General features: G+C 45.6%; 1 protein-coding gene across 3 annotated transcripts; it reads left to right on the top strand.

The window, feature by feature from the left end:
* Positions 1-190: 190 nt before the first annotated feature.
* On the top strand, positions 191-22,866 carry MAPKAPK5 (MAPK activated protein kinase 5). 3 transcript variants are annotated; one of them, XR_014318684.1, is made up of 16 exons: positions 191-646; positions 3,359-3,432; positions 4,594-4,669; positions 5,739-5,836; positions 7,296-7,404; positions 10,027-10,116; positions 10,741-10,836; positions 12,053-12,133; positions 13,592-13,779; positions 16,001-16,121; positions 16,792-16,922; positions 17,574-17,695; positions 18,074-18,178; positions 18,904-19,372; positions 22,410-22,571; positions 22,710-22,866. XR_014318684.1 is itself a non-coding variant. In XM_082774044.1 (14 exons), exons 1-14 carry the CDS (start codon positions 611-613, stop codon positions 18,996-18,998), a joined length of 1,416 nt encoding a protein of 471 aa, XP_082630170.1. In that variant the 5' UTR covers positions 191-610; the 3' UTR covers positions 18,999-20,096. The 3 variants fall into 3 exon arrangements, 2 of the variants coding, with proteins under 2 accessions (XP_082630170.1, XP_082630169.1); XM_082774044.1 differs by lacking the exons at positions 22,410-22,571; positions 22,710-22,866 and having other exon boundaries at positions 17,574-17,689; positions 18,904-20,096; XM_082774043.1 differs by lacking the exons at positions 22,410-22,571; positions 22,710-22,866 and having other exon boundaries at positions 18,904-20,096.
* Positions 22,867-23,034: the final 168 nt, after the last annotated feature.

Raw genomic sequence — 23,034 nt, 5'->3', positions numbered from 1 at the left:
CGGTGCCACCGCAACTCTCGCGAGACTTCGCCTCGGAGCGGGAGGGGGGCGGGCGGGAGGATATGGGGGCGTGGCCTCACCCAGATGGGCGGGGCCTCAATGCACATTAGCGCCGCCCCCTCTCTTCATCAGCCCGTCTCCTCGCGTGACGTCATCAGTCGGAGCCTGGCTCCGGTCAGGCCCCCGGGGCCCTCCTCACCCCCTGGGCGCTTCCAGAGGCGCCCTCCCCGACCGCCTTCCCTTCCCCTTCCCGCTTCTCCATCACCCCAAAAAATCCCCAAACGGCCCTGAGCGGCGAGCGGAGCCCTCTCCCCATCCCCTTTCGCCGCGTTTGACGGCGGGGAGAGCCTCACCGAGGCGCCGCGCCGCCAGGCGGGGCTGCCCGGCCGAGGTGCCGGCGATGCCTGGCTCCCGGGCGGCGGCTCCGGGGCTGAGCGGCGGCGCTGGGCCCGCCCGCGGCCTCCCTGAGGCGCTGCCGGCCCCCGGCCCTCCCGGCCGGGGATGAGGCGCTGCGGAGCTCGGCCGGGGCTGCCCGTGGCCTAGCGAGGCCCTCCGGTAGCCGGTGGTGCCCGGTCCCCGGTGCCCGTCCCCTGCTGGGCCCCGCGGGAGGATGTCGGGGGAGCACGACATGGACAGGACGATCAAGGTACGGGGGAGGGGGGTGCGGGGTCCCTGTGTATCGGTTTTGGGGTTAGGGGGAGGTCCCCGTGGGGCTCCGGTGCCTTCCCCCGGGGTCCCGGCCCTGCCCCCGGGGGAGCCCTGAGGTAAAATAAAGCGAGGAGCGAGGCGCTGGGGGCTCCGCGGGGGCTCCTGGCTTTGTGTGAGGCGTTTGCTGGCACGCAGGGTCCAGGAGCCTCCATAAACGCAAATAGAGTCGATAATAAGACGGGTTTCAGAAAGATATACACAAAAACTTCCCGTATGCTGTTATCTGTCACCTTTCCCTGCTCCCTGCCTTTATCTTCACGGAAATAACCAGCCCCAAACCCAGTGCTGGGTGCCCTGAGCTTAACAAGAAGGAGTTGAGCTGTTGAAAAGAGCTCAGCCCTTTTTGCTCCCATTAATTTTTTTCGTAATTGAGCATATTTCCAATTAGTTTACTCCTTTTGCCTGCTGGAAATGAACATGAGGGGTGATCTTAGCGTGCGGCCCGAGGTGTAAAGCTCCTTTCCACCTGCGCCCTAAAGGAGACGGCGAGGCGTTTAGGCTTGCCAGATGAAATAAACGTTGACATTTTTAGAAAGCATCTTTTAATCCATACATTTGAAATATTTCACGCAGTTTGAATGTTGTGAAGCCGTGCTGATAGAGTCCTGATGCGGGATTTGGAGCTCTTGCCCCTGAGGGAGGAGGAGATGTAAGCGAGTCCCTGCACCGATGAGCAGCACAGTTCTCAAATGCTGCATTTCACATCGTTAGCAATGCTGAGCAGCGTTTCTTCATTACCAGATCATTCGTTTTTACTGCCAAATTCTAAAGCTACTTCTGAGTGAAGGTTGGAATCCTGATAAAAATGCAGGGGGGGAAAAAAAAAGTTGGCTTTTTATTTAAAACAACGCTGAGTGCCCAGAACGTGAAAGAGGAAATAAATTATCCTGTATTAAAAATTAACGGATCTGTGGTAATTGAACTTGTCCCTCAGGAGCTGAGAACTGCCCAGCCGTATTCTCACGTCACTTGGCTTGTAGAGCACACGCTTCCCAATTCCTGATCAAATTCCTTGTTCTGCCTCGCTGAAATGGATAAAACGGGGTCTTTGCTGTCGCAGAAGGGGCACGAGGCAGTAGAAAAAGTTTTGTCCAGGTTGGGTTTGTGTGTGGGGACAGATCTCTTCTTAATCCAACCTGTGCAGCTGAAAAGTAGATATGGTTTGGGACAGGCAGTTTCAAAGCTCTTCTTGGGTTTTGGAACAGGAGCAGCAGAATTCAGAGCTCTGCTATAAAAACCTAACTGGTTGTGCTCCAGAGCACTTCAGCGTTTGGTTCACCTGTTCTGGAAGCTGGCTGGCTTCAAAAATTAAATGAGCCTGAGCTTGAAAACATACTATGTTGAGAAAATACTTCACACGTCAGAAGAGCCCTTTCTCAGCTCAGGATGCTTTTCTGAAACTGAGTTTTTGTTCAAACCGTGGTGCCTTCAGTTCTGTGTCTGAATAGTGGGAAAGTTAAATTGGCTTTTCCCTTACGTTCCTCTCACAAGTTGGTGAAATTTGTGGTAATTAAATTGATAAGAGAAAGTTTTTGTGGTTCTACTTGGAAACAGCAAACTGCGTATAATCCGCTCTTCCTTTTCTTCCCCTTTCTTTTAAAACCCTTCCCAAAGTCTCCCGTTAGAAGCTAACCTTAACTTTTTTCTTTCCACCTCTCCCGCTGGTCACTTACGATTTATGCAGTGCCCGCTCCGGACTGCATCAAAAATGAATTTTCCCATTCCTCTCTGCCTTTACCCTCTGAAATCCCTTCAGATATTGCCTTAAACACCACCTTTCCCCCAAAGGGCTGCAGGTTGTGAAGGAAAGCTGAGGGAAGGGGGACGCTGACCTGCAGGACGTTGCTTTGCGGGTGGGCAACTTCGTTTTTTTCCCTGTGCGTCTGGTGCCAGCTCTTGTTTCCACCTCCTCCTGGTGGGATTTACCAGGCAGCTTTCTGGAAGCCGATTCTCAACGCCCGTAGCAGCGCTGATGGAAGCCCAGAAGTGGAGTTTTGTGGCGTGTGTTACAGTTTGTGCCGCCGCCGTCACGGCCCGCGCGGGGACGTGTTGGAGCGTGGCAGCGCCCGGGCTGTGTCGTAACAAAGCCAAAAGGATTTGGACAAAAGGATTACAAACAGGAGCTGGGTTCATTATCAGACAAGCCAAAACTAGTCACGCGGCGTTTAATATGCAGGAGGGTGATGCCAAAGGTTTGCTAACCTGAAGAAAGCAGAAAAGTGACTTTATTTCACTGTCTGACCCAAAAGTACATAAAAATGATGAAATTGGGCATTGGCATTAACTTGCAACTGCTCGCTTATAGGCAGAAAGCTGGTTTTTCCCTTCCCAACTCTTGAAGTGCCCTTTGTGTTAAGGCCACAAGATGCCACTTGCTGCTCTCAGTGATCCTGCTTCAAAGTGCTGGGCTGAGCAGTGCCCGCAGCACGGAGCCCGTTGTGTGCCGAGATAACGCTGCGTTATTTTGTGAGCATTTGCACTTGTGCCTAATTCCCCGTGGGGAAGCAAAACTCTGGAGCAGGCTCTTTCTGCGCTCTGCTCTCTTGCAAATCAGGTCTGCTGAGCTGTGTTTTTGGATGGGACATACATAAAAAAAATTTATGTATTTTTTTTCATTCTCTTCCCCCTCCCCCTGCTCCTTCTCGCACAGGAAACGTCCATTTTGGAGGAGTACAACATAAACTGGACGCAGAAGCTGGGAGCTGGGATCAGCGGTCCCGTTAGGTAAGGCGCCGCGGGGCTCTGTGCTCTCAGCAGGGTGCTGTGATGGTGCTGAAGGCTCCTTCTGAGCAGATAAACGTCCGTGTGCTCCACGTGGGTCGTGCTGGGTGTGTGAGCAAGGCGTTGGCTTTTACTGGGTATGGCTGAGGAACGAATTTGTCTTGCTCCCGTCTCGCTGCTGTGCTCCTGAAGCAAGGCGCCAACGGGAATCGGCTGCGAGAGGACAGCACCAGCAAACGCTGCTCCAACACCTTTGTCCTCCTGATGCCCCTGCCAGGGCGGTGCAAAGGTCGGCCCCGGTGTCGTCACTCGGGGCAGCAGCTATTTTTACCAGCTGGTTTTTCAGATCATCTCACGAGGCTCAAGCAGATAATGCCACCAGCTCCACGCCCAGCACCGGGCCTGCCTGCCCCGGGCTTCTAACCACGGCAGGAGCCGGGTGCTCCCTGTAAAACAAAACAAATTCCCTTTTTGATGAGCTCGCTGCCTTTTGGGAGCAGAAATTTGTGCACAAGCTCCGGGAAACAAACGCCTGGGTGCTCGGCAGGGCGATTGTCTGCTGCCACCATTCGTCTTCCTGTCGAGGCAGTTGGTTTCTCCTCATCCATTTTGTGCTGCACTGCCTCTGATCCCGATGAAAATGCCCCTTTGTTCTCGGTGCCGCTCGCTGCCCGTTAACGTGTGGGCCCTCCCCACTGACGCAGCTCAATTGTTGGTGTTAAATGGGGGAAAGAGGGGAAAAAACGCGGGTGGCTCTGTTGGTGGCCCTGCCAAAACGAGGATTTCCATTCAGAAACGCTTTATTTATCGCAGGTTGCATCCTCTGCTGGGGATGCTCAGGCTGCCAGTGTGGGGTTTGGGTTTTTTTTTTAATCACAAGTTACTCCTCATGTTGAGGGGACAGAGTGCCTTCAGCTCGCCTGCTGTTGCCCGGTTCTCTTTTTGTGCTGAGCTTTGTGTCAGGCATAACGTGTCTGATTGCATGGAGGGTTGAAAGCTGAAGCTTTCAGGCTGGGACATGGTAGCAGGTGCCCTGTACGCTGCAGGCTGTGGGTATCCCTGTTAAATCCCGTGCACAGAGCCAGCCTGTAACTACAAATCAATTGCATGAAGTGTCTCGTTAACACCCCTGCTGACTGAATGATTTTATTGCTGTGATACCAGAGTCTGCGTGAAAAAATCCTCTCAGGAGCGCTTTGCACTGAAAATCCTTCTCGATCGTCCAAAAGCTAGAAACGAGGTACGGTTCCTGTTTGTGCTGCCTGCCTTCTGACACGCCACACAGGCTCTCCCCTCGGGGAAACGGCTGCAGTGGCTCAAAAACCTGCATTGTGTGGATCCCGCTGCGCAGGATTCCTCCCCTTTGGTCCTCCAGGCTCGCTGTGCTCGATCCCTGGAGCACGAGGTGGTGGGTGAAACACAGGGGGGGATTTCTGGCCCTGAATTTGCCCCAGGTGTGATCTGTTTGCACAAAATGCCCACACAGAGCCACGTTTCTAAGCTAGCGTTCTCCGCGTCCCGTGCAACGTAACACGAACAGTTTAGAAGAAATTCTGTTTCCATACATCGCTCTCGGATGCCATTACCGTAAGAATTGCCCAAAATGCCTCAAGTTGCACTCTAAATTGGGCGGGTTTGGCTGCGTGTGAGAAAATAACTAAGCTCCCCGCTACTCTTTGTGACTTTCTGAGGCTGACGTGCCAAGGTGTCAGCTGTCGGTCCATTCAGAATGACAGGCTTCAGTTCAAGTTTTCATAAAAGTGGGAAAAAAATGGTAACTATCCTCAAAGCTTAAACAATTTCCACTTCCTGATAGGGAGCAAATTCTCATTTAAAATTCCCATGGGAAAAAAGTTGGTATACAAAGAACATCAGACCTGGCTGTCCGGGTAGCTCTAAATGGGGTGGAATTCCTCAGGTCCCTGCTTCAGCGAGTCTGAACAGATGAGGCTCCATGTGTCATGAGTGCTGAACTACTCCACTTGGCCATAAAAGCAGTTGGATTATGGAATTTCAGGTTTTATTCTTGATTTTCCAGATATTTGTCAGTTAAAATCATGTTTTTATTGCAACTTCAAGGCTACTTCTACCTTGAAATGTCCTTCCTAGTCTGAGCAGTGTAATGGCTGCTGGTCACCTGTATAAATCCTTTAGGTGTTGCTTATTTTTTGGATAATAGAAGGGCAGTTTTAAACTGTGTGCAAGTGGTGCTGAGCCCCAAACGAGCTCCTGAGTGCTGGGCAGAGGGGGGCAGAGCTGGCCGGGCGTGTGTCGCTGCGTACAGTAACATTTCTTCCCTTCTCTTCAAGGTACGTCTGCACATGATGTGTGCAACACATCCCAATATTGTTCAAATTATTGAAGTTTATGCTAACAGTGTGCAGTTCCCACATGAATCCAGCCCAAGGTAAGATTGCATAGGGTGATCCACTCCCACAGCTTGCTTTCCATGTTTAGGCCAAGGTATAGTGGAGTTTGCTTTTTTTTTTTTTTTTTCCCTCCTTTTTCCCCTAATCATAGTGTAATCAAAATAAACATTTATGGAGGGTTCCAGACATGATATTTGACTTCAGGCTACAAAACTCTTATTACCCACCACCACCCTTCCCCCTCAATGCCCAAACCTTTGCATATTGAAATGAATTTGCATCCTTCAGTACTGGTTTTGAATGTATCCTCATTTCTGAGGTCTTCCATTGATTCAGTCTGTGATACCTGCATTGTCTGAGAGGATAAAATAGCTTCCAGCTTCTGTCCTGCTTCAATACTACTTTAGTAGCATGAATTGAATTGTCTGTAACCTTTCAGGGTCCTTCTGCTTTCAAAGCACTGTCAAAGCAGGATTGGAGTGGCAACTTTTGTCGCTGCCTAGAATCCTCAGGGAGATCCTTCTATATGATGGTGATGACTGTGAGACAGTGGAAAACAGTGCCAGTCTTCCTTTAAAAACAAAACAAAGAAAGAATCGTTTCTAAAAATACCAGGTCCTGTCCTGTAAACCTAATACATTGTCCTGCTTGAAAAACGTGAGCCAGACATGTAATTTTTCAAACGTTAATATGGCTTGGGTTAAAAAAAAGTCTTAATATTGGTTGTTAGTTGAGGCGGGGGGGATAGCTGGGAGAAATAAAGACCTGGGACTTGTCTTAGTCTGATGATTTTGCTGTGTGGTGAGAACTAGAGGTTAGTTTCTTGAGGATCACCACACTTCCTATTCCTTGACCTTCACAATGATGGCAGTAGAGCTGCCAATTGAAGTCAGGAGGTGCAGGAGAGTATCCAGACTCGAAAGCACTGAGGACTGCTCTCGACCTCCTGCTTCTCAGTTGCCATGAGCGCCGTTAGCACCTAGGCAGCGAGGGAGGCGAGCTGGTGCCTCTGCGAGGATGGGTGCAGGCCGTGCTCTCAGCCAGCCCAGGTTTGGAAGCTTTTTGGTGTGTTTAATGCAAGACTCTGCCTGCCCTAGTATTGTTTGAGGGCAGATGACACACCGATGTGTCTAGCTGGCTTCCAGGCCCAGACTGGCTCGCTGGTGGAAGGCCTGAGAGGAGGCTGAATGCATCCACGTAGACGTCCTCGGTGTCTGCGCCAGCTGGAGGTGGGAGCCCAGCTCGGAGAGCAAACTGCAGGCTCCTGGCTGACCATCAGTGAGTCACGTTGTGCTGGGAGCCAGAAAGTCCTGCAGCTTGCGTGGTGAAAGTCAAAATTATTGCCCCAAAACGGCTAGAGCGACTGTCGAAGCAGCAAGTCTATGTGTCTCTTTTGGCCTGCATTAGTAGATAAGAAGTGTGCATTATTAGCTTAGCAATTATGTTCTTTTTTTTTTGATTATTTTTAATGTAACAACATGAAATGCTTTTAAACAGGGCTCGGCTCCTAATTGTAATGGAGATGATGGAAGGGGGAGAGCTATTTCACAGAATCAGCCAGCACCGGCACTTTACTGAGAAGCAAGCAAGCCAAGTAACAAAGCAGGCAAGTCACAATCCGTGTATAAGCAAATCCATGAATGATAATGGCTAAAGTATTTAACAATTTCCTGGGGCGGGGGGAGTGGGGAAAAAGGAAGCTAAAATAATCCTCCGTTCTGATCCAATGATCATTGCCTGCTTTGTTATAACCTGACAATGCCAAAGTTTTGATAGAAGCAAAGAATCCGAAGGTGTGGGCTAGCTCTGCTGGGTTGGGACCCTGATGTCTCTGCTGTTCTTAGCATTACTTTTTCTAACGTGGTCTACAGGACGAAGAGAACTCTTTTCCCTCACGATTTTCCTGCTGTTTGGCTCGCTGTTGTTCTCAAAGCGTTGCCTCCGATCCTCCCCAGGCTCTCAGCAGATAATGTGTGGCTCCTGAGCTCTGGTTTGGGAATGGCTCTTGGCCTCGCCAAAGTCTGAGCGTTTTGCTTGCCCCTCAGGTGGGGCAGTGCAGGCAGAAACACTCGTGTGCCCTGGGCTGGTGGTTTGGAACCTGGGTGCTGTGTTTGGTTTTGTGGGTTGGTTTTTGCCTGTCACATCAGGTCCCAGGAGGATCCTATAACTATAGCTCATGTTTTCTGTGCTATTTGTTCTGTTTTCCTTCTTCCTTCTCCGTTTCTTTAGGCGGCTCATTTCTGAACGCTGTGTTTTTAGAGGCTCCACGATATTTACTGGGTGTCCACAGGCTGTTTGTGGCTTAGCAGTGTGTTGGCTGTGAGTAGCTTACGCTGCTAGAGCAGGCAGAAAGGGCTCTGGGGGGCTCAGTGCGGTGGTTCAGTGTCAGTTTATCTCAGTTCCAGGTGGGCTTGTTCCCTCTCCCAGCTTTTGGGTGACTCGTGGTGGCCAGCCAGGGAGCCTGAGTTAGTGGGAAGGCTGCAGGAGAGGCGGTGTGGGTGCGTGCTGGGATGTCCTTTCCAGGGAGCCACGGCAGGGGAGCAGCTTGTGCCTGCAAGGAGCCACGAGGCATAAAGACGTTGCTCTCAGAATGGCTGAGCCCTTTCTTCTGCACGGGAATTGGCACCACAGCATGAACAGAGGGCCCGAGTTGCCTTCGTCTGCTTCTTGCAGAGGTGGTAGTGACGTTCCTAAATAGAGATTTACAAACTGTAGGTGAGACATTGCAGATACAAGGCCGTGAATAGCCTGTTCCCTCACCGGTGGGAATGAATAAAATGAAGGAAAGAGAACCTGAAAGGAGATCTCACAGCATTTGATGTAAATTGACAGGATTGTGTATGAACATAGCCCTGTCCTGATCTCCTGCCTCCCTCTGAGCTGGGGAGATGTCTGGTACAGAGCCAAAATAGAGGGGCCCAGCATTTCATCTCAATTTTCTGTCTTGTGCTTTGAGTTTTCTAATGAAATGCTAATTGTGCTGTTACCTCTTCGGCTTCATCCAGCAAAGAAATTAGGAGGAATTACAGAATTCTTGACAGCTTATTGTCATGTCTTTTGAGGGATTTGATTTTGGCAGTGCAAGGCAGTTTCTACGATTAACCTGTTGGAAAAATCGTTTAGGGCTATGTGAAAAGATGAGATCTGAATTGAATGCTGATTTTGTGTGCACTTAGGTATTGATGTGCCAAGTAACTCCTTGCATTACTGTTTATATAAATTTATTTTGGTAGCGACATTAAAGCCTTATTCTTTTACCTGGTGATTGTTCGTGACTGTCTTAACTACAGATCTTAGCTCCTTGTACCCAGTAATAGTTAAAACCTTGTGAAGCTACCTCATTTTATCTGAGAATGTGCTCATGTTTGTTCCTGAGCTGCGTTTCTGCTGAATTTCTGCATCCTGAGCTGAAGTTCTTGTATCAGAAATTTGCAGTGTTGCGAGGGCTCAGCACCTTGCCCAGGGTGCTGTGTGTGGGTACGATGCCCCAGCAGGAATACCTCCAAATAAGAGTCATGGGGCTTTGCCTTTCTTTTCCTTCAGTAATGCTATTTAGGTATTTATGCTGTGTTTTTCTTTAAATGGGTTGCACTTTCAGATGTACAATCTGTAGAGCTTTCACGACCAGGTTACAGACTTCTAACCCATGGCAGTGTAAGCAGTTGTCCTTGAAAGAACCAAGGAATGCATTTCTGTGTCATACTGCATGAAAGGAATAAACTGCAGGCACTACCTTCCAGAATTAAAGGACAATGTTGGCTGAGTGTTGGCTCTTAAGTCAGTAACAAATGCAATAAAATATTTGTAGAAATATTGAAGCAAGAACTCAATCAGAGTGTTGTCTTTGGAGGGCTTGCAGGCACATTTAGTGGCCCTGTGGGCCTGACACAGCTTATAAGGGGACACTTGTGATCCATTGCACTTCTGGGGGTTGTAGTAAAGCCTGAGTTGGTCAAACTAAAGAGGCTGGGAAGCTGAATATAACTTTGCTTTTATTTTCTGCTTGCTTTGAGTGAAATGTGAACTGTGTAGCTCGGTTGGTTTCATTTCCCAGTCCTCACACTTTCCTGCACGATTGCTCTGTGTGGCTGGGGTTGTCTTCTCTGAGAATCCCACCCAAGTGGAATTAAAAAGGTTGGGGCCTAAACAATGTCCTTTTTCAAACTAAAATAACTCTCCTGAAGCAGGAGTTCTGTAATTGTAGTTGATTTATTGTGCCCTTTTTCAGATAGCTTTGGCTTTGCAGCATTGCCACTCACTAAACATTGCACATAGAGACCTCAAGCCTGAGAATCTCCTCTTCAAGGATAACTCTTTGGTAAGATTAAGACTTGATATTCTTTTTGTACTGCCGAATTCTGTAAAATGGCTCAATGTTGATTTTCAGAACAGCTTAAAAATGTAAACTGTCAGTAATGCATTGTTTTGGTGACAAAAAGGAATGATTTCTTTGGCTTCGTGCTTTTCCGTACTCTGATCTGCCTGAAGGACAGATCTGAGAACAGTGCCTCTGGTGCTCAGCATGGGCCAGGTTCTCCACCTCAGCACAGAATCCTGCTGGGATGAGGGGAAAATTCTCTGCCCACTTCCCCTGGTGTCATCAGGGTGTTTTATACGTGCAGCGTAGGTGCTTTGACTGAAGCATGCTACCATGCTGCCTGTTTCTTTCCTCTCTTGCTCGTAACCACCCTGCATACACAGCAACCTCCCTACAATGCATTTAGTGCTCTCCAAAGCTGAGAGGGGGCTGCTTTGACCCAGAGCTCCCAGGAAGACAAAAATGATTGCAAAGATCAGTTTAACATATTTTAGCTGCTTTGTGGCATGATAAGGGTATAAATATAAAAGAGGAATACATGTGGCAAAGGGAAGATGAGTAGGAAGCGATAAGGATGTAATAGAAAAGCTGATTTTATGCTGAAACCTCTCCTCCTTGTTTTAGGACGCACCTGTTAAATTGTGTGACTTTGGATTTGCCAAAGTAGACCAAGGTGACTTGATGACACCACAGTTCACTCCATATTACGTAGCACCTCAGGTAATGAACGATTACAGTTCTAGGTTATAGGGGAATGATGATCTTTATTGCCCGTGTCTTCAAAACCGTATAATTTATAAAGCCTTTGCTGTCTTGTTGAAGGCTTCTGAGTGCAGGAATCTTCAGTAGATGTGTAGGAGCCACCTTTCGAGGTTGAGTGCTACAGTGATGAGATCATGAGGCACATTTCAGACTGAGTTCTCAGTGCTGGCTTACTGCTGATGCCTCTTGACTCTCCCAGTCCTGACTCCTACCAGTGAGATTGCTCCGGTATTTTGAAAACTGGCCTTTTTGTGTTAAAGGAATTGGTTCAGAAAAGTTCCCTGCTCCTCAGTCCTTCTCCTAGCTGAGGCTCATACAAGGTTATGAGTTTCAAAATGACCGTGCTGAGACAATAAGGTTCTGTAAAGGCAATTGCTTAGAAGGGGGGCAGCATCAGAGGGTTATCCTTTGATTGTCCCCCTTGTCATTATGCATTAGGACATAATTTATAGTTACAGACAGGCTGGTTTTTGTAGTGCTGCTTTACCCACTTTTTCTTTTTGTGCTTTGTGTTGGAATCCTGAAGGAATTATAAGAAAACTGCAGATAAATACTTAATTATGGTACAGAGCATGTCGGCAGCCTTAATGACTAGGAAGAGCAGCTGCACAGATCAGACCATGCAGCCACAGCTGAGTGCCCTGAACGCTTCCTCAGCTGGAGCTTTGTGGTGAAGGGCATGTGCTCTACAGATAGGGCTTTTAAAAAGAAGTCAGCTACCAAACGCACATAAAGTTTTTCCTAAGTATATTTAAACTGTAAATTTTTGTAGAAACTCACAGTTTTGATCAGGGAGGGACAAATTTGACTTGATTTGTTCATGGGGGAGGCACAAAGGGACATCTCTGGAGCTAGGCTTACTCTCCAAACACTTTAAACTCCAGTTCCAAAGCATGGAGGTGTTAGAACTTCTTGGACAAAACAGGTGTGAGCAATTGCTTTAATTCAGGCACAACTGGGGGTTTCATCTAAAGGAGCAAAATATTTTAGGTGGAATTTTCCCCCATGTAGTAAGTTTCAGTCTTTCTTAGAACAGTTTGAGTTTGGTAGAATCTTCAGCAGCCAGAATAAATCCACCAGTGGGAAATTTATGAGACATCTGCCATAGGCGTTGCTGTTTGTGGTATCTGTAAATGAGGTGTGTTTTGCAATTTTTTTCCTCTCATTGCAACAGGTATTGGAGGCACAAAGACGACACCAGAAAGAAAAATCTGGTATTATCCCCACCTCACCGACACCTTACACTTACAACAAGGTAAACTGTGGAACAGTCTACATGTCAAGGTCTTTAAAGCATATTGTTTTGGCTTTTTTTTTCCTCCACAGGTGTGTCTGCTGTAAATGTAGTTTATAGACACGGTGTGTCACCTGAGACAATCAACTTTGTCATCAAATTTCACAGTTATGACCAGGAGCAATAAAGTTTGGATCTCTATGACACAGATGCATTAAGGATACATTAATATCCTCTGTGTAAACCAATCGCAGAACCTGTCCAGCCCCTCAGCTCCCCAAATCTGCCCTTGGGCAGCTTTCCACCGTCACCTGAACCTGGAGTTCAGGACTCTTCTCGCACTTGGCTGTGTGTTCTTGCCCCTCCTTGCACTGGCATAAGCCAGCAGGATTCCCCTGGAGGACTGATAGGGCTGGAACCCAAGCCAGTAGAGGAGGAAAGATCAGCTGCACAAATGCTGGCGTTGGCAGGAAAGAAATCCTGCGGCTGCATGAGCAGGGTCAGAGCAAGGCCTTCCAGCCCCAGCCTGCACCGTGCCAAAACCAAGTGGTGACAGAGCTGAAGGATGGGGCCCGATCGAAGCTTGAGTTGAAGTCCAGGCTGCTACAGCTCTCTTCAGTCACGTTGGTGTTGCATGAACACAGAGATCCAGATGGGGATAGATCTGGCTTTCAACTTCTTTTCTGAGGTGCTTTTTGGCTGGATCCACTCCTGGCTGGGCTCGTTCTGTACCTCACCCACAGTAACTGGTGCAGGGCAGGGAGGGGAGCATGGAGGGCGGTTGGGAGCACGGCGTCAGCAGCTGTGAAATCCTGTGAAGCTCCAGGCCTTCTGGAGCTTCTTCAGCTCTGTTTTTTGCTGCAGATCTCTCTGAACAAGTATTTCTGGCAGCTCGGTTGTTTGATGCTGTTTGGTTATTTTAGTCTCACATTCTTAAAAAAAGTGACTGTCTAGTATCCTGATTCACGTTCTGACGGTCAGAGACAAGGGTTCAGATACCCCGAGAGATGCAGTGAGCGTGCAGCTGGCTTGTGCCTGTTTCCATGCAATTCACTGCTGCATAGCAGAGAGTTACAGGAGTGTGCTCTGTAAACAAGAGAGCTTGGGTGCTGGAACAAGTTTGGTTTGGCAGCATCTTGTGCTTATATATCTGCCAGAAACATACTTTAAAATACACTTTTAAAGCAAACTACCAGGTAGAAATAGTGAACTGGTACGTTTCTCTTAAAGGGAAGGATAGAACATAAAGCAGCTAATGGGGAGAAAAATACTTAGTAAATGTTATTTCTGATGTGATTTTGACTTTATGAGAGAGGAGGAGCAAATCTGTAAAGGTGTTTGGATGGGTCTTTAGGAGGAGGCTGAGCTGCGCTTCTGCTTTTGTAGGGAATTGTGTAAAGCTTTTAACATAGGTTAAAAGTTTTTTAACCACTGCTTGCTGCGAATTGCACCCCAAAGTGATCGTTTCCTTGCTTTCAGAGCTGTGACTTGTGGTCCCTGGGGGTCATTATTTACGTGATGCTGTGTGGGTACCCTCCGTTCTACTCCAAACACCACAGTCGGACAATTCCCAAGGACATGCGGAAAAAGATCATGACAGGGAGTTTTGAATTTCCAGAGGAAGAGTGGAGCCAGATCTCAGAGATGGCGAAAGACATCGTGCGAAAGTGAGTCGGTTGAGGAGAATGTGGTATTGCTCTTTGCTTGTATTCAGAAATTGGAAAATCACATGAAAGTGCATTGTCACAAAGGGATTACTTTTCCAAAGGCGGGGTAAATTGTCTGCAGGACATACAGCTGAAAAAGTTTCTGTGTTCAACGCAAAAGAAGTTTGGTAAATTTTTTTCCCCTCTCTTCTTTTCTCCCTAACTATTGTGTGCAAATTTTGATGTTTCCTGTGTCTGAAGTTGCTAGAGCACTGTGCATGTAGTCTGTGGAGGGAGTGGGTACGCTGCCTTGCCTCAGAAGAATATGGACAGCAGGCTGGCACGTCTGCAAGCGCTCCCTAGGTGGGCATCTCCTGTGGTAGTGTCTAAACTCCCATTAAAATCCAGGCCTAATAGAAACTGGATGACTAAGTACAGTAGATCTGTCCCTTAGAACTGTGCACACACTACACAGCCTAAAAGGAGTCGAGAGGGAAGAATGAGAAGGGAGGTTAAGATCTGTCACAAGGTGTCAGACTATGAGACGAGGTTTTCCACTGATATTCTATTCTAAAAGCTTCTGGGAGCTGTTTATCATGCAATACATGTCTCTCAACTGCAAATATTTCACACGTTGTGATCCAGGGATCCTGTTTGAAAGCAATGTCCTGACCTCACTTCTTTTTTTTTTTTTTAAAAGCAAGAGGGACTTACTGCCTTTGTTTACATCACCAGAGGAACTGGGAGGATAAAAGCAATATAAATAGAAAAAAAAAATCAATCTGTTAAACAATTTGAAACTGTTGCTGTCTTTTCTGATGTAATGTAAAGCCTCCAAGGACTTAGCACAGTTTGGGAAGGGTGCTGAGACCTGTTTATAGCAGTGCAGGAGAGCCCGCAATCTTTCAACGCATAAACTGCAGGTTATGCTGCAGTGAAAATTCTGTTTAAACCAAGGTCAACAGTCAAAAGATGTAATTATGTTTTAAAATGGCCATGAAACTCAGCTCATAGAATGTTGTCACTTGTATTCAGCTAACTCAATTCTCTGAATAATGCTGTCAGGGCTCCCTTTCCTGCCTGTCTTCTCCATCCAGAGCCTGGATTCGAGCTTGTAGTGCAGGAAAATGTTGAGAATTTTGGAGGATTCTCCGTGTTATTTATGTATGCAGCTATTCAACTGGAGTCTTGCTTTTGGAGGTCACATTTTGCATTCAAGTGACCACTTCCTTTCAGGCGTGTCTGGTTGATTTCTGACCTCAAGCACTTGAGGATAGATTAGGACTTTGAAAACCGATGGAGAAGGAACGCATCTATCTTGGGTCTTGGATTAATTCTCAACCGACGACCTGTTTGGCAGCGTGGCCTTGCCAGTGAAATTTATGAGCTAGCCTGTGGTCCTGCTGACATTTTGTAAAAGTTATTTCCACTTTCTTGGTGCATTAAACAATTCTGCTCTGCAGCCAGGAAGCTGATTTAGAGCATTGTCAGAGAAAGCAGGACAAAGTCATCAAGTCATTCTGTTTCTAATTTAGACACTTGGAACAACTTCTCAGTGTTCTGTGCAAACTATTGCTTATTTTTACTAAACAGTTACTATTATCATGAGAATGTGAGGTTATCCAGAAAAGCTCTTTCCAGGGTCTCGTTCCAGACAAATTTAACTCAGTGGGCTTTTCAGAGGTTTCAGAATAATGTCGCTTTTTATTTCAAGTTGCTGTAGCTTGTCAAAGCATCTGTTACTTGAGGCTTTTACAGAGGAAAAAAGCCAAGGGGTTGGTGGAAGCAGCTAACTCAGAGAACAGGTTTCCAGCTTTGAAACTTCGCCCAGCCCAGAGTCCTTGGTTTGCATATAGACATGCAGATGAGCTCTAGATGTGCATTTCCAGAGCGTGTTGTTTCCAGTCTATCTGGAAGGTAATTTCCCACGTGGGAGGATGTTAATACAGAGTTCAGCTGAACACAGTGTTTCCAAAATGGTCTGCAGTGCCTGTCTTTACGCTGAGTTGCTGAATACAACCTAGTGAGCTGTGAGAGCCTTACAGGATCAGCTGCAGCGAGGGGCAGTCAGGCTGACAAAGTCAGACTGCCTCGGGGCCAGCTTCGTGTTTTAGTTATTAGGGGTGGTTTCTTTTTTGGTCTCTCTAATGTTTAGAGATTGCTAAGTGCTCTGATCCCAGACGGAGCAGCCCATTGTAAATCAATCACGACTGCTTTATGGACTGATTGATTCCTCTCCCAGGCTGCTGAAGGTCAAACCTGAGGAACGGCTGACCATTGAAGGTGTGCTGGACCATCCCTGGCTCAACTCCACCGAGGCACTTGATAACATCCTACCCTCTGCCCAGCTGATGATGGACAAGGTCTAAACAATGTTTTGTTTTTATCAGGAATGTTGCACGGAGGAGCTGGCTAGCTCCCGGGTGGTTTGAGTGTTTTCTTTCACATAGTGCTCTGCAGACAAAGAGCTTCCCTTCTGCTTTAATGAGAGCCAGAGATATTTTTAAGAAAATGGAAACAGTTTGGTTTGAGGTTCAGGCTAGGAGGAGAAGCTCCAGGACTGTCAGTGCTAACAAGTAGAGAACAGAGTACGGCAGTAAAAATGACTGAGGACTCTTCTGTAGGTCTTTGCTGGTTTTTCCCCATGTTTTATATCTGACTGCAGCTACGACCTCGTTAATTAGAAGCAAATGAATACCCCTCACTTTTTTTTTCTTTTTTTTTAATGCTGCACAAATAGGGGTACAGTCAGCTCTCATAAGCATATGAACATGAGATGTAGGGATGATTCTTCATCCTGATCAGCCCCTGTGAGGCTGGAGTATATTTTCCTAAAGACAATGATGGCAGTTCTAAACACGTCTTGTGTAATGCAAGCCTAATTTTTGTTACATATCTCTGGAATGGATAGGACAAGTGAATAGGATTTTGATGCCTTTTTTCTTTCTGTCCATGGCTAACATTGTCCATATGTTGTCCTTTAATTCCCAAAGGAGCTAATTAAAACATCAAGCACAACTCTTCTCGTTCCAGGCGATGGTTGCAGGGATACAACAGGCTCATGCAGAACAACTTGCGAACATGAGAATCCAAGACCTCAAAGTCAGTCTCAAACCCCTTCACTCCGTCAACAACCCCATCCTGCGCAAAAGGAAATTGCTGGGGTAACTCTCTAAAGCTTTTTCTGAAAGATCAAGATGTAGGCAGCTGCGATGCCTGGAGAGTGACTTAGAGCGTGTTACAGGTTCATTCAATTGTAACCACGCTCCTAAATTTCTGATTTGGTTTACATACTCTTCATGCTGAAGTGGATTGTTGGATTCAAGTGATACTAGAATAATACAGTGCCTCTTTCAAGATCTGCCAGTGCAGGCAGGAAGGAGGTGGAGTAGTGTTATTATATTATACAGGCACTCGAACAGATCTGTTATGAGAAGATGAGGCACATGTTGAGTAGGGAAAGGCAAACTGGGAGAAAGAATTAAAGAATTCCAAGACTTTTTTCAGATCCTGATGTTTATATACAAAAAAAAAAAAAAAAGAAAGTCAAGTAATCTCTCTTTGGGTTACCTACCTGAAAAATAGAATAATGTATTTTAGGATTACCCTTCAATTAATTTGAATTAACATTTATTTTTCTTCATATTTGAAGTGGTCTCATAATGCAGCACATTGTCATAATTAATGCTGAATCTGTCTCCCTCTCACAGCTCTCCAGACAGTGAAAGAGAGAGCTGTACTGGTACAGTTATGCAATGTGTAGCAGACTCGAGTTGCATTCCAATTGTAATTGTTTCCTCCTTGTTCTTCTGCAGCACGAAGCCGAAGGATGGTGTTTACATCCATGACCCGGAGAATGGAAGTAACGATTCCAATGTGGCTCTGGAAAAGCTCAGAGATGTGATTGCGCAGTGCATTCTACCGCAGGCTGGTAAAGGTTGCCACTTTTAAGAAAGTTACATTCCTAAATATGCAAGGCACTGACTTTGTGCTGTGCCTCACGATCAGTCTGGATTTGCAGTGAAGAAGGACAGACGAGCTGTCTTCTTCAAAAAGAAGACAAAGCTCCTGTCCTAGTCTGTGTTTCTGTGTTTCTGTGGACACTAGTTTTAGTGCATGTATAATAGTTAATGCCAACAGTAACATGTGGAGCTGTTGAAATAACTTTGAGACAGGAGTGTCTGTTTTCAAGCCAATTTCTTAGTTTGCATGAAGCGAGGGGGAATAACTGTACGTGTTGTTGTTTACTGAAGCTCTGAGTGTTGCTGAGAGGCGGAATGACAAACCTCCCGTTCATCTTTGTTCTCCTAAACAGGAGAGAATGAAGATGAGAAGCTGAATGAAGTGATGCAGGAGGCGTGGAAATATAATCGGGAGTGTAAGTTGCTGAGAGACACTCTTCAGAGCTTCAGCTGGAATGGTGAGGAACTCCTCTTTCCTGCAGGGTGGTGCTAGCACAGGGTGAAGGAGAGAGAGCAGGGACCATATTGTATGGAAATAAAAACAAACTTGAGTTTGTGCCACACTGATTGAGGTTCCCACGCTGTTTCAGCCCTTCTCCAACATGGATATTTTAGAAATGAGTTTTAAAGTTCTGCTTTAAAATTCCTCTTTGAGGTTCAGGGTAGAGTTTTCAAAGGCACCAAGTCATTTGGGAACTTAATAGCACAGATGGATCATCACTTTAGAAACTGCTTTAGCTGATCCGAGCTGGTTTCCTTCCAGCTGTTTATTATCCTCTTTCTGGAGGCTGCTGCCCTTATCTATGTCAGCACAACATCTCTTCTATTCAATTTAGAGAGGAAATGGAATTAAACTAGGCCAGCTGCTTTTGGGAGTGTTTGATGGCTCCGTGACAAACCAGGGCAGTGGCACCAGCCAGGTTCACAAGGCTTGGCCAAGTCTCTTCCTTATTTTTTTTTCTTTTTGTTTTTAATTTAAGTTTTTAAGTTCCCTCTCTTTTTTTTTTTCTTTCTTTTTTTTTTTTTTTTTTAATGGAATTAGAGATCTTAACTGATTTGGTGGCCTTGCAAAAGTTGTCCTAAATGTCTCTGTACTTAGTATTCAGCCAGCGTATGATGCCAGCCATAATTACTTTCCTCCTCCTTCCCAGCACCTGCTGACTACCTCTTTTTTTCCTTTCAGGCAGAGGATTCACAGATAAAGTGGATCGACTAAAACTGGCAGAAATAGTAAAACAAGTTATTGAAGAGCAGACAAACTCCCATGACTCTCAATAGCTGGAGCTTCTTAATCTTATTTTTTTTACCATTTAAGATTTATTCTTTAACTGTAAAAAGTATTTTTATGTAAATTAATAAATCATAATTATTTCATGAAATTTCCATACTGCTTGAAAATGCTGTATAGTTGTAGATACAAAAAATCATTGGTACTGTAATATTTTTTTAAAACTCAGTTCCTTGAGGTATATATGATCACTTACATACTGTTAATCATGAGTCCCCCCAGATGGGGCAAATTATATTGTTAAAGACCATTCTTTTTCTTAATAACCAGTTGCAGAAGCTGCCTTCCATCTGCTATACATACAGCCAGCTGCAGTGACTATATATGTGAACAAGACAGCCACAGTTTCTCAACACCCTGCTCAGTAAGTACTTGAAGCAAGTGCTGTGAAATACAAACTTCATAGCTATCCTTTGCACCGAAATTCTGAGTCTTTATGTAGAGGCAACAAAATAGCCTTCTGTTTCGCTAGATGACCCAAGAGCCGTGCTTGGCCTTGCCAAGGGCACCTGAGTCCAAACGCTTGCTGCATTTTTCAGTTCTGATCAGTAGCCCTCTTTCTTTCTTCTGTAACCCATCTTCCCTGGACCTACTTTAAGGCTTAATGGCCACTCAGCATAAAGCTCCTCTTTTTATCATACCGTTCAACAGCAGAATCAAAGAATGTTCTAGTTCCTTATGTACGAGGTATTTTTCTTTTCATGATGGGATCTTCTGTAGACAACAGTAAGCGCGGGGTCTATTTGTTTTGTCCCCAGATCAGACGTTCTGTTTCCACCTTATTTTTTCCACTCTAGAAGATCCAACTTTTGTTTTCAAACTTGTCCTCTCGTTTGAAAGAGATCATCCTGGCAAGGGTCATAGTGCTGCTGTGTGAGTCCACCAGTGATCCTTCTCTTGTGTCACCCTCTGGAGTCCAAGCTCCCCGTCTCTTTGATGCCTTCGAGCTCCTCCTGGCGGAGCAACAGATGCAGGGCTGCTCCTTGACACATGTCCTTATGCTGCCTGGACCATGAGGCTGCCCAGGGCAGATTCTTACACTAGTCTGGAACATTGGCTCCAAAAGCTGCTTTTTTATTTTAATGAAACAAACAAATGAAAAGAATCTGTACATATTTCTAGTTTTCTACCTTCTGACACTTTTCTTTCTTTTGAGACTGGTCGAAGGCTTTTTATAGAGATATTTTGGTACTAAACCTGTGCAGACACTGAATGAGTTTGGTCTGCAGACTGAAGTGCCAATTCAGGGCTATTAGTAACGACTCTTGAACATTATTGTTATATTTCATAGCTCGTTAATTTTGGGTTTACATTTACAAACCTGAGCCATGAATCTCCCAATCTACTCTTACGGCAGTCCAGCCTTGTTCTTTTTTGTCTTTTTTCTATAACAGACTTCCTTGTAACCTTTAGCTTGGATGGCAAACCAGTGTCTGACTCTTTCTATGAAATTTTTTAAGCAGTAACTTAGTTTTTCTACATGAAGGAGATGCTTCATTTCCCATTCTTCGTCAGCACCTTGTCAGCTTTCTTTTAATCCTGTTGAGAGTTTTCCAGTGCTTGATTTATTCCACAGTAAGAACCACAGTCCCTATTTAACCGTCACTTTCTCAGATGGAAATGGGGAGTTTTTGCATAAGCCAGAATTGTACTTCTGACACTACATGGAATATTTGTGTACTGACATGCATTGATGACAACTGTAGAGAATTAGCAGGTGACAAGAGTATTTGTTGTTTCTTGGTAGTATCAGCAAGTTTGCAGGCCCTATGTGCATTTCTCTCCTTGCCCTAAATTCCAGGTCATGTCAACATCCACACAATCTTGAAATGTATAGATCATTTCCTTTTAAACTTGAAATCTGTGTGGTGGTTTTTTTGTTTTTCCACTGGGAAATCTCAGTGTATGGGAACTTTTAAGTATGGAAAAATAGAGAAATAAGCAAGGAATTCTCCTGTGTTTGAACGGGAGTGCAGGAAACTCCCTACAAAAGCACTTTTGCAGCTCTACCCTCTGAGGAGGAAGATACTCTGGCAGTTTCTGGAGAGCCAGAACTTCTGAGCAGAAAAATGGATCAGGTTGTAGCTACTCTCATTGTTAACACAGTGGGTTCAGCAGGCTACTGCCACGCCGCAGTCTGCTGAGATCCAAGCAGCTTGTGAGCACCGCAGAGCGTAACACACTGGGACTTCTGTTTTCTCTGGCAGGTTGCTCTGGTGTTAAAGATGACAGTAGCAAGGCTTGTACGCTGAGGTGTAATGGTCTTTAGGACATGGCTTCAGCCTACTTCTGCAGTACCATGAGAGGTTTGTGCAGTGGGGAGCACCTTGGAGGGAGAGCAGCTGCTGCTCGCTGCCATCCAAGGCGGCTTAGAAATAAGCAGAGAAAACAGGATCTGATTGCTTCAGAGAGTGCCTCCTCTCCTGATGCTCTCCTCACGTACACAACAGGGTCATTTCAAGCAGTTACTGATAGTGAGGTGGGTACACTTGTGATTGACTGTGAAGTGTGTTGGTGTCTGGAGGGAAGTCACATTTCTAAGGGCTTTTGTGATGAGGAACTGCGTTTTATGGGTTTACTGTTGATTTTAGTGTCTGTGAGAAGTAAGAATGGCCTGATCTGAAATGGAGGTAGGGAAGGACAGATTTAAGAAAATGCAATTTGAAAATTCTAGGTCAAATGGTTTTATTTCTATAAGAAAGTTGATTATTTTACTCTTGAAAACAAGTTGTTTTGGATTTCAAAATTAAATAGACTAATTGGCTTATTTTAAACTTAGATTTTACTTTCTTCTTCCTGGGTTTCTTATTTTTTGGTTGACATAAATGCAAGATACCTTGTCTTGATTATGTAACATTTGAGTTGGTAATAAATCTACTGATCCTTTACAGCAGACTGTGAATATTGTACATATCTTGAGATGGAAGAGTTGTGTGGGAACAAAGAAGACGTTCTTTGTAAAAACACTAAAAGGATGTGGGAAAGCTATGTAGTTTTTTTTTTTTTCTTAGAGTTTTATTTAAGACAAGAATCTCAGAAATCATTTGACCTTTTCAAAATTTTATGTATATCTGACTGCTCCTGTGACTTGATTATTTTAAGGTATATATGTTGAAAGGTTAGGAGAATTGACTAGGAGAAAGAGTTTTTGATTGGAAATAGCAACATGTCAAAGTTTTGCTGTCATTACTTCAGGTTTTTCTTTAGGAAATCTGAATCTGTCATCATCTGCCACGTTTAACTTCTGTGTATTAAAATGTTTGCATTTCTCCTTTCCAGTGTTACCTGTACCATGTTAGTTTATTTCGGATCAGTATTATATTGTAAATATTACGCATCAATGTATATAAATGATTTTACTAAACTTAAAAGTTACTGGCTTCTTTTTTTTGGTCCCCAAGTCTCTTTAGCACAGAAGGGGAGAGGATGGTGGTGCCCAGAGCCCCGGAGCTGTGCTGCTGTGCTCCCTGCTGCCTCAGCACTGTGAGAAACCGCTGCTGGTAGGCGTTTGCTTCTGTAACACAACTCTTTGAGGTGAATGAGCAGCCAACAAGATAGGCTGGGTAAAGCCCTAGGAATTTGTGTGCTCTTCCTGCTGACAGAGCCTGAAAAGCGCCTCTAAATGCCATTAGATGGCAGCAGGACATCCCCACTGCTGCAAGTTAACTCCTGAAGATCAATTTTTTATTTTTTTTTTGTAGCTACAGCTTCCAGGGAAGGGACGGATGAATTGTTCTGTGCAGCTCGAGTAGCACTTAGTGTTTATGACATTCCCCCTGTTGAGTCTAACAACTCCTCCATTCTGCCAAGAGCGTTCCTGGTGTCTGTAGGAGAGGAGGACGACTGGCAGGGCACTGTGGAAGGACTGGCAGCCGGTGAGAAACTGGTAGGTGAGAAGTAGGTTGGCCTTTGTTCAGGCTGGTGGGAAGGGGAGTGAGAGAACAATTTCCAAGCATCCCAAGTGTATTTAAGACAGCCAAATGCTCTGTAAGTGTAGAAGAAAAGACTCTTCTGTACTCACAGAAG

This window comes from Aythya marila (assembly GCF_965140915.1).
Source record: "Aythya marila genome assembly, chromosome: 17".
Classification (NCBI taxonomy): Eukaryota; Metazoa; Chordata; class Aves; order Anseriformes; family Anatidae; genus Aythya; species Aythya marila.
The sequence above is the reverse complement of the archived record's forward strand: the minus strand, read 5'-3'. Positions and strand labels throughout refer to the sequence as shown.